The 10,667-nt window shown below is 42.4% G+C and overlaps 1 protein-coding gene across 1 annotated transcript in view; it reads right to left on the reverse strand.

The window, feature by feature from the left end:
* Window positions 1–10,667, reverse strand: part of LOC115155048 (neurobeachin-like) — a 161,732-nt gene that overhangs the window by 20,593 nt on the left and 130,472 nt on the right. Inside the window, exons 20-21 of the mRNA XM_029701843.1 lie at window positions 5,198–5,306; window positions 4,494–4,575 (exon numbers count right to left, since the gene is read on the reverse strand). Coding sequence (XP_029557703.1) covers window positions 4,494–4,575; window positions 5,198–5,306 — 191 coding nt within the window. The remainder of the gene's footprint in view (window positions 1–4,493; window positions 4,576–5,197; window positions 5,307–10,667) is intronic.

Here is a 10,667-nt window from a genome sequence, read left to right on the forward strand (position 1 = left end):
ACTGCTCTCTCATGTTAACAGCTAACTGCTAACTGCTCTCTCATGTTAACAGCTAACTGCTAACTGCTCTCTCATGTTAACAGCTAACTGCTAACTGCTCTCTCATGTTAACAGCTAACTGCTCTCTCATGTTAACAGCTAACTGCTAACTGCTCTCTCATGTTAACAGCTAACTGCTAACTGCTCTCTCATGTTAACAGCTAACTGCTAACTGCTCTCTCATGTTAACAGCTAACTGCTCTCTCATGTTAACAGCTAACTGCTCTCTCATGTTAACAGCTAACAGCTCTCTCATGTTAACAGCTAACTGCTCTCTCATGTTAACAGCTAACTGCTCTCTCATGTTAACAGCTAACTGCTCTCTCATGTTAACAGCTAACTGCTCTCTCATGTTAACAGCTAACTGCTCTCTCATGTTAACAGCTAACTACTCTCTCATGTTAACAGCTAACCGCTCTCTCATGTTAACAGCTAACCGCTAACTGCTCTATCATGTTAACAGCTAACTACTCTCTCATGTTAACAGCTAACAGCTAACTGCTCTCTCATGTTAACAGCTAACTACTCTCTCATGTTAACAGCTAACAGCTAACCGCTCTCTCATGTTAACAGCTAACAGCTAACCGCTCTCTCATGTTAACAGCTAACTGCTAACTGCTCTCTCATGTTAACAGCTAACTGCTAACTGCTCTCTCATGTTAACAGCTAACTGCTCTCTCATGTTAACAGCTAACTGCTCTCTCATGTTAACAGCTAACTGCTCTCTCATGTTAACAGCTAACTGCTCTCTCATGTTAACAGCTAACTACTCTCTCATGTTAACAGCTAACCGCTCCCTCATGTTAACAGCTAACAGCTAACAGCTCTCTCATGTTAACAGCTAACCGCTCTCTCATGTTAACAGCTAACCGCTCTCTCATGTTAACAGCTAACAGCTAACAGCTCTCTCATGTCTCGTCATTGAGCAGACGCAAACAAAGCCGTTGCTATGGATACTCACAGACTTAAAGTGCCGTGAGCAGAGTGCATGCAGAGAGAGGAAGTTATTTCTGATTTGTTTTTTTTTTCCTTAAATTTGTCAGAAGCAATCGGGCCTGGGTCAGGTGGGGCCTGAATGTCGTGGGCATGGGTAGGGCTCAGGCTTAAATCCACACTCATGCAGGAATCTGGAGTGCATTTGGTATTAGTAGCACTGTCGGTCTCTATTGTGATGTACAATGGTAGAGCTGTCTGTCTCTATGGTAGAGCTGTCTGTCTCTATGGTAGAGCTGTCTGTCTCTATGGTAGAGCTGTCTGTCTCTATGGTAGAGCTGTCTGTCTCTATTGTGATGTACAATGGTAGAGCTGTCTGTCTCTATGGTAGAGCTGTCTGTCTCTATGATAGAGCTGTCTGTCTCTATGGTAGAGCTGTCTGTCTCTATGGTAGAGCTGTCTGTCTCTATGGTAGAGCTGTCTGTCTCTATGGTAGAGCTGTCTATCTCTATGGTCGAGCTGTCTGTCTCTATGGTAGAGCTGTCTGTCTCTATGGTAGAGCTGTCTGTCTCTATGGTAGATATGTCTGTCTCTATGGTAGAGCTGTCTGTCTCTATGGTAGAGCTGTCTGTCTCTATGGTAGAGCTGTCTGTCTCTATGGTAGAGCTGTCTGTCTCTATGGGAGAGCTGTCTGTCTCTATGGTAGAGCTGTCTGTCTCTATGGTAGAGCTGTCTGTCTCTATGGTAGAGCTGTATGTCTCTATGGTAGAGCTGTCTGTCTCTATGGTAGAGCTGTCTGTCTCTATGGTAGAGCTGTATGTCTCTATGGTAGAGCTGTCTGTCTCTATGGGAGAGCTGTCTGTCTCTATGGTAGAGCTGTCTGTCTCTATGGTAGAGCTGTCTGTCTCTATGGTAGAGCTGTCTGTCTCTATGGTAGAGCTGTCTGTCTCTATGGTAGAGCTGTCTGTCTCTATGGTAGAGCTGTCTGTCTCTATGGTAGCAGCTTTGAGCAATAATTTTTAAGGAAAACTTACAGAAATTTCAACCATAAACACAATCCCAGACACTTCTTAGTATTTATGCTAACTTAGTTATGCTAACATCATGTAACTAACCAAAATAATGTTTACAATTCCATGGCTGAATGCCTCTAGATCCAACTAACTTCCCTCAATTATTTTAGTCAGAACAGGACATCCATTCTTTTTACAACTGTTTTTGATGTAGTTTTCAGGTCAAAAGATTGAAACAAATGATCCCAATTCTAGTTTGAGACTAGACTAGTTGATGTAGAAGAACATGGATCAGTAGACTAGACTAGACTAGTTGATGTAGAAGAACATGGATCAGTAGACTAGACTAGACTAGTTGATTTAGAATAACATGGATCAGTAGCCTAGACTAGACTAGTTGATGTATGATATTGAACTCTGACCTGTGGTTATTGTCTTCAGTGGAATTCAGAACATTGTTAGACAGGTTTAAATGCTCATTGTTCTTTGTATCCATAGAAACAGGTTTTTTTCTTCCTATTGTCAATCCTCCAATCAGAAATTGGGAGAACACTCATTTAGAATGCCTGAAGCTTTAACAGTGTGTGTGTGTGTGTGTGTGTGTGTGTGTGTGTGTGTGTGTGTGTGTGTGTGTGTGTGCGAACGCAAGTGTTAAAACTTCCATAACATTTAGAATAGGGAGTCGGCCTTCTGAAACATTGGGATCATTAATAGCTGTATGTTACAGTGACATTTGTGTTGTTTACGGTGATAATACCATTAAAACATTCCAAAACAGATTATTTTGTGTTGTTACGGTGATAATGCCATTAAAACATTCCAATACAGATTATTTTGTGTTGTTTACGGTGATAATGCCATTAAAACATTCCAATACAGATTATTTTGTGTTGTTTACGGTGATAATGCCATTAAAACATTCCAATACAGATTATTTTGTGTTGTTTACGGTGATAATGCCATTAAAACATTCCAAAACAGATTATTTTGTGTTGTTACGGTGATAATACCATTAAAACATTCCAATACAGATTATTTTGTGTTGTTACGGTGATAATGGCATTAAAACATTCCAATACAGATTATTTTGTGTTGTTTACGGTGATAATACCATTAAAACATTCCAAAACAGATTATTTTGTGTTGTTACGGTGATAATACCATTAAAACATTCCAATACAGATTATTTTGTGTTGTTTACGGTGATAATACCATTAAAACATTCCAATACAGATTATTTTGTGTTGTTTAGGGTGATAATGCCATTAAAACATTCCAATACAGATTATTTTGTGTTGTTATGGTGATAATACCATTAAAACATTCCAATACAGATTATTTTGTGTTGTTTACGGTGATAATGCCATTAAAACATTCCAATACAGATTATTTTGTGTTGTTTACGGTGATAATGCCATTAAAACATTCCAATACAGATTATTTTGTGTTGTTTACGGTGATAATGCCATTTAAAACATTCCAATACAGATTATTTTGTGTTGTTTACGGTGATAATGCCATTAAAACATTCCAAAACAGATTATTTTGTGTTGTTACGGTGATAATACCATTAAAACATTCCAATACAGATTATTTTGTGTTGTTACGGTGATAATGGCATTAAAACATTCCAATACAGATTATTTTGTGTTGTTTACGGTGATAATACCATTAAAACATTCCAAAACAGATTATTTTGTGTTGTTACGGTGATAATACCATTAAAACATTCCAATACAGATTATTTTGTGTTGTTTACGGTGATAATACCATTAAAACATTCCAATACAGATTATTTTGTGTTGTTTAGGGTGATAATGCCATTAAAACATTCCAATACAGATTATTTTGTGTTGTTATGGTGATAATACCATTAAAACATTCCAATACAGATTATTTTGTATTGTTACGGTGATAATGCTATTAAAACATTCCAAAACAGATTATTTTGTGTTGTTATGGTGATAATGCCATTAAAACATTCTGAAACAAATGACGTTGTGTTTCTGTCCCTTACAATAGAAACATAGTATGCCTAACCTTAATGCACTGCTTTTTAAATTGACATTTGTTTATTTAGGGACAAATTTGAAACAAATCTACAATTGTCATTAATCGCAATTAATCGATGGCGTCAACACAATTCATTATTTTAATAATTTGGCAGCCCTACTTTTCAAGTTTTAAAAAGGTTTCTAAAGTTTGTAATTTCAGACTTGATTTGCCTTTTAACGAAAAATGTATCAACCCTTACAAAACATTTCCATTAATTATAATCAGATTTCCTGTTGCTGCAGGATCATTCTGCTGCTGTAGCTAACTGGTTCAAATTAAGATTCTACATCTGTACTGGTCAGATATCTGGACAGACACACAGACAGAGACAGACAGACAGACAGACAGACAGACAGAGACAGACAGACAGACGGACGGACGGACGGACGGACAGACAGACAGACAGACAGACAGACAGACAGTGGGAGAGAAGGTGGAGAAGAGTGGACTTACTGGGGTTCTGTATCTTGACGGTGGAGTCAGGTTCTGGGTGGGGCTTGTGGACTACCTGGGTACACACCTGTTCTGTCAGAATCTACAGGGGAGGAGAGTGACAGGTGTCAATCAAACATGACAGGTGTCAATCAAACTTCACCAACACATTGCACATCGTTTTCAGATATTCCAGGAAAAGGTTAATATACAGGTAAATAAGAAGTTACTGTGATGACATACCTTGCAGTGTGTGTGTGAGTGTGTTACCTACCTCGTAGAGTGTTATCTACTTATCTACCTCGTAGAGTGTTACCTACCTCGTAGAGTGTTAACTACCTCGTAGAGTGTTACCTACCTCGTAGAGTGTTAACTACCTCGTAGAGTGTTACCTACCTCGTAGAGTGTTAACTACCTCGTAGAGTGTTATCTACCTCGTAGAGTGTTAACTACCTCGTAGAGTGTTAACTACCTCGTAGAGTGTCACCTACCTCGTAGAGTGTTAACTACCTCGTAGAGTGTTATCTACCTCGTAGAGTGTTAACTACCTCGTAGAGTGTTAACTACCTCGTAGAGTGTTAACTACCTCGTAGAGTGTTATCTACCTCGTAGAGCGTTATCTACTTAACTACCTCGTAGAGTGTTACCTACCTCGTAGAGTGTTTCCTACCCCGTAGTGTTTCCTACCTCGTAGAGAGTATATCCTACCTCGTAGTGTTTCCTACCTCGTAGAGCGTGTTGTAGGTGGTGACGCTGACGGTGTTGGTGTGGATCATCAGCCTCTCTCCCAGCAGGGTGAACAGGCTGTGTGTGTGCATAATCTCCACTTTCCTCCTGCGCACACACACACACACACACACACAAAACAAATATTTGTCACAGTGAGTAACAAATAATACAGCGAAATTATGAACTCATCAGATCCTCATCACACACACACACACACACACACACACACACACACACACACACACACACACACACCTCCCGTCTGTCTCTGTCAGAGGCCTTTTCACCGCCTGGCCAAGACAGGAGACAGCTAGAGGTGCTGTCAGTCGCCATGGTCACCATGGGAATGAAGGGCCTGATAAATTATAACAACCAACTGGCCCAGCCAACAACACGTCACCATGACAACTACCATATACTCCAAAACACCACAACTGAATATCCAGCAGCGATCTCTCCCCCATCTCCCATCCCATCCCATCTCCTCTCCCCCATCTCCCCCCTCTCCCATCCCATCCCCTCTCTCATCCCCTCTCCCATACCATCCCCTTTCCCATCCCATCTCCCCCATCTCCTCTCCCATCCCATCCCATCTCCCCCATCCCCATCCCCTCTCCCATCCCATCCCATCTCCCCCATCCCCATCCCCTCTCCCATCCCATCCCATCTCCCTCCCATCTCCCATCTCCTCTCCCATCCCATCCCATCTCCTCTCTCCCATCCCATCTTCTCTCCTCTCCCCTCTCCCCATCTCCTCTCCCCTCTCCCCATCTCCTCTCCCATCCCATCTCCTCTCTCCCATCTCCTCTCCCATCCCATCTTCTCTCCTCTCCCCTCTCCCCCATCTCCTCTCCCCTCTCCCCATCTCCTCTCTCCTCATCTCCTCTCCCATCCCATCTCCTCTCATCTCCTCTCCCATCCCATCTCCTCTCTCCCATCTCCTCTCCCCATCTCCTCTCCAATCCCATATACTCTCCCCATCTCCACTCCATTCCTCTCCCCCATCTCCTCTCCTCTCCCATCTCCCCCATCTCCACTCCCCTCCTCCTCATTCAGACTGTGACAGCATATCATTACATCAGCATATAGTGGGTGACAGAGAGTTAGATTGGATGAATGAATGGAATGTGGATGACTCAACTGACACTTTAGCCACTAGTCAATGAGAATGTTATCTATCTATCTATCTATCTATCTATCTATCTATCTATCTATCTATCTATCTATCTATCTATCTATCTATCTATCTATCTATCTATAGTATCTATCTAATTCATTTTAAGGGCTTTATTAACATGGGAAACATGTGTTAACATTGCCAAAGCAAGTGAAGTAGATAATAAACAAAAGTGAAATAAACAAAAATGAACAGTAAACATTTAACATACAGAAGTTCCAAAAGAATAAAGACATTACAAATGTCATATTATGTATTTATATACAGTGTTGTAACGGTGTACAAATGGTTAATGTACAAAAGGGGAAATAAATAAGCATAAATATGGGTTGTATTTACAATGGTGTTTGTTCTTCACTGGTTGACCTTTTCTTGTGGCAACAGGTCACACATCTTACTGCTGTGATGGAACACTGTGGTATTTCACCCAGTAGATATGGGAGTTTATCAAAATTGGGTTTGTTTTCGAATTCTTTGTGGATCTGTGTAATTTGAGGGAAATATTTGTCTCTAATATGGTCATACATTTGGCAGGAGGTTAGGAAGTGCAGCTCAGTTTCCACCTCATTTTATGGGCAGTGTGCACATAGCCTGTCTTCTCTTGAGAGCCAAGTCTGCCTTTCTCAATAGCAAGGCTATGCTCACTGAGTCTGTATATTGTCAAAGCTTTCCTTAAGTTTGGGTCAGTCACAGTGGTCAGGTATTCTGCCACTGTGTACTCTCTGTTTAGGGCCAAATAGCATTCTAGTTTGCTCTGTTTTTTAGTTAATTCTTTCCAATGTGTCAAGTAATTATCTTTTTGTTTTCTCATTATTTGGTTGGGTCTAATTGTGTTGCTATCCTGGGACTCTGTGGGGTCTGTTTGTGTTTGTGAACAGAGCCCCAGGACCAGCTTGCTTAGGAGACTCTTCTCCAGGTTCATCTCTCTGTAGGTGATGGCTTTGTTATGGAAGGTTTGGGAATCACTTCCTTTTAGGTGGTTGTAGAATTTAACGGCTCTTTTCTGGATTTTGATTATTAGCGGGTATCGGCCTAATTCTGCTCTGCATGGAGTATTTGGTGTTTGACTTTGTACATGGAGGATATTTTTGCAGAATTCTGCATGCAGAGTCTCAATTTGGTGTTGGTCCCATTTTGTCAATTCTTGGTTGGTGAGCGGACCCCAGACCTCACAACCATAAAGGGCAATGGGTTCTATAACTGATTCAAGTATTTTTAGCCAGATCCTAATTGGTTTGTTGAATTTTATGTTCCTTTTGATGGCATAGAAGGCCCTTCTTGCCTTGTCTCTCAGATCGTTCAGAGCTTTGTGGAAGTTACCTGTGGCGCTGATATTTAGGCCAATGTATGTATAGTTTTTTGTGTGTTCTTGGGCAACGGTGTCTAGATAGAATTGGTATTCGTGGTCCTGGCGACTGGACCTTTTTTGGAACACCATTATTTTGGTCTTACTGAGATTTACTGTCAGGGCCCAGGTCTGGCAGAATCTGTGCAGAAGATCTAGGTGCTGCTGTAGGCCCTCCTTGGTTGGTGACAGAAGCATCAGATCATCAGCAAACAGTAGACATTTGACTTCAGATTCTAGTAGGGTGAGGCCGGGTGCTGCGGACTGTTCTAGTGCCGTCGCCAATTCATTCATATATGTTGAAGAGGGTGGGGCTCAAGATGCATCCCTGTCTCACCCCACGGCCCTGTGGAAAGAAATGTGTTTTTTGCCAATTTTAACCGCACACTTCTTGTTTGTGTACATGGATTTTATAATGTCGTATGTTTTTCCCCCAACATCACTTTCCATTAATTTGTATAGCAGACCCTCATGCCAAATTGAGTCTAACAATTTTTTTAAATCAAAAAAGAAAAATCAACAAGCATGAGAAGACTTTGCCTTTGTTTTGGTTTGTTTGTTTGTCAGTTAGGGTGTGCAGGGTGACTACGTGGTCTGTGGTACGATAATTTGGTAAAAAGCCAATTTGACATTTGCTCAGTACATTGTTTTCACTGAGGAAATGTACAGGTCTGCTGTTAATGATAATGCAGAGGATTTTCCCAAGGTTGCTGTTGACGCATATCCCACGGTAGTTATTGGGGTCAAATTTGTCTCCACTTTTGTGGATTGGGGTGATCAGTCCTTGGTTCCAAATATTGGGGAAGATGCCAGAGCTGAGGATGATGTTAAAGAGTTTTAGTATAGCCAATAGCAATTTGTGGTCTGTATATTTGATCATTTCATCTAGTATACCATCAACACCACAGGCCTTTTTGGGTTGGAGGATTTGTATTTTGTCCTGTAGTTCATTCAAGGTAATTGGGAGAATCCAGTGGGTTCTGCTAGTCTTTAATAGTTGATTCTAAGATTTGTATTTGATCATGTATATGTTTTGCTGTTTGTTCTTTGTTATAGAGCCAAAAATAATGGAGAAGTGGTTTACCCATATATCTCCGTTCTGGATAGATAACTCTTTACATTGTTGTTTGTTTAGTGTTTTCCAATTTTCCCAGTAGTGGTCAGATTCTATGGATTCTTCAATTACATTGAGCTGATTTCTGACGTGCTGTTCCTTCTTTTTCCGTAGTGTATTTCTGTATTGTTTTAGTGATTCCCCATAGTGAAGGAGTAGACTCAGGTTTTCTGGGTCTCTATGTTTTTGGTTGGACAGGTTTCTCAATATCTTTCTTAGATTTTTGCATTCTTTATCAAACCATTTGTCATTCTTGTTCATTTTCTTCAGTTTATTATTTGAGATTTTTAGATATGATAGGGAAGCTGAGAGGTCAAATATACTGTTAAGATTTTCTACTGGCAAGTTTACACCTTCACTATTACAGTGGAACGTTTTGTCCAGGAAGTTGTCTAAAAGGGATTGAATGTGTTGTTGGCTAATTGTTTTTTGGTAGGTTTCCACACTACTTTCCTTCCATCTATAGCATTTCTTAATGTTTCTCAGTTCCTTTGGCTTTGATGCCTCATGATTGAATATTGCTCTGTTCAAGTGGACTGTGATTTTGCTGTGATCTGATAGGGGTGTCAGTGGACTGACTGTGAACGCTCTGAGAGACTCTGGGTTGAGGTCAGTGATAAAGTAGTCTACAGTACTACTGCCAAGAGATGAGCTATAGGTGTACCTACCATAGGAGGCCCCTCGAAGCCTACCATTGACTATGTACAGACCCAGCATACGACAGAGCTGCAGGAGTTGTGACACGTTTTTGTTGGTTATGTTGTCTCTCTCTCTCTCCCATCTCACTCACTCCACCCCCCCCCCCCCCCCCACAGGACTGTGCTCTGAAATCGTGCTATCAGGCGTTGACGTCAGATGTGACGAATAACCCTCCCAGAATGCTTTGCTCTTGATCAGGGCTTTACCTCACAGGAAGCATGTTCTGTCACAACGATTATTCTGCCAGGATCACATTAACTCAACACACAAACTCCCTGGGCCAAAACACTGAGCTCCTTTATGACTGTCCTTAACATGGCAGGCAGGAGACAACCCACACGCATGGTGGCTCCTTCACAACTGTCCTTATTCTGACTTAATAGTTAATGTAGGAGCCAACATAGTATTAGTCAATGGCTTATGCTCCATACGAACACTCACACCCACCCACCCATCCATCCACCCACCCACCCACCCACCCATCCACCCATCCACCCACCCATCCACCCACCCACCCACCCACCCAACCATCCATCCATCCACCCATCCACCCACCCACCCACCCATCCATCCATCCACTGACCCACCCACCCACCCATCCATCCACCCATCCACCCACCCATCCACTGACCCATCCACCCACCCATCCACCCATCCATCCATCCACCCACGCACCCACCCACCCACCCACCCACCCATCCACTGACCCATCCACCCACCCATCCACTGACCCATCCATCCATCCACCCATCCACTCACCCATCCACTCACCCATTCACCCACCCATCCATCCATCCACTGACCCATCCACCCATCCACCCACCCATCCATCCATCCACCCACCCATCCATGCACTCACCCATCCACCCACCCATCCATCCACCCATCCATCCATCCATCCACTGACCCATCCACCCACCCATCCACCCACCCATCCACCCACCCACCCATCCATCCACCCATCCATCCATCCATCCACCCATCCATCCATCCACCCATCCACCCACCCACCCATCCACCCACCCACCCACCCATCCATCCACCCATCCATCCATCCACCCATCCATCCACCCATCCATCCACCCATCCATCCATCCATCCACCCACCCATCCACCCATCCACCCACCCAT

This window comes from Salmo trutta, chromosome 19 (genome assembly GCF_901001165.1).
Source record: "Salmo trutta chromosome 19, fSalTru1.1, whole genome shotgun sequence".
NCBI lineage: Eukaryota > Metazoa > Chordata > Actinopteri > Salmoniformes > Salmonidae > Salmo > Salmo trutta.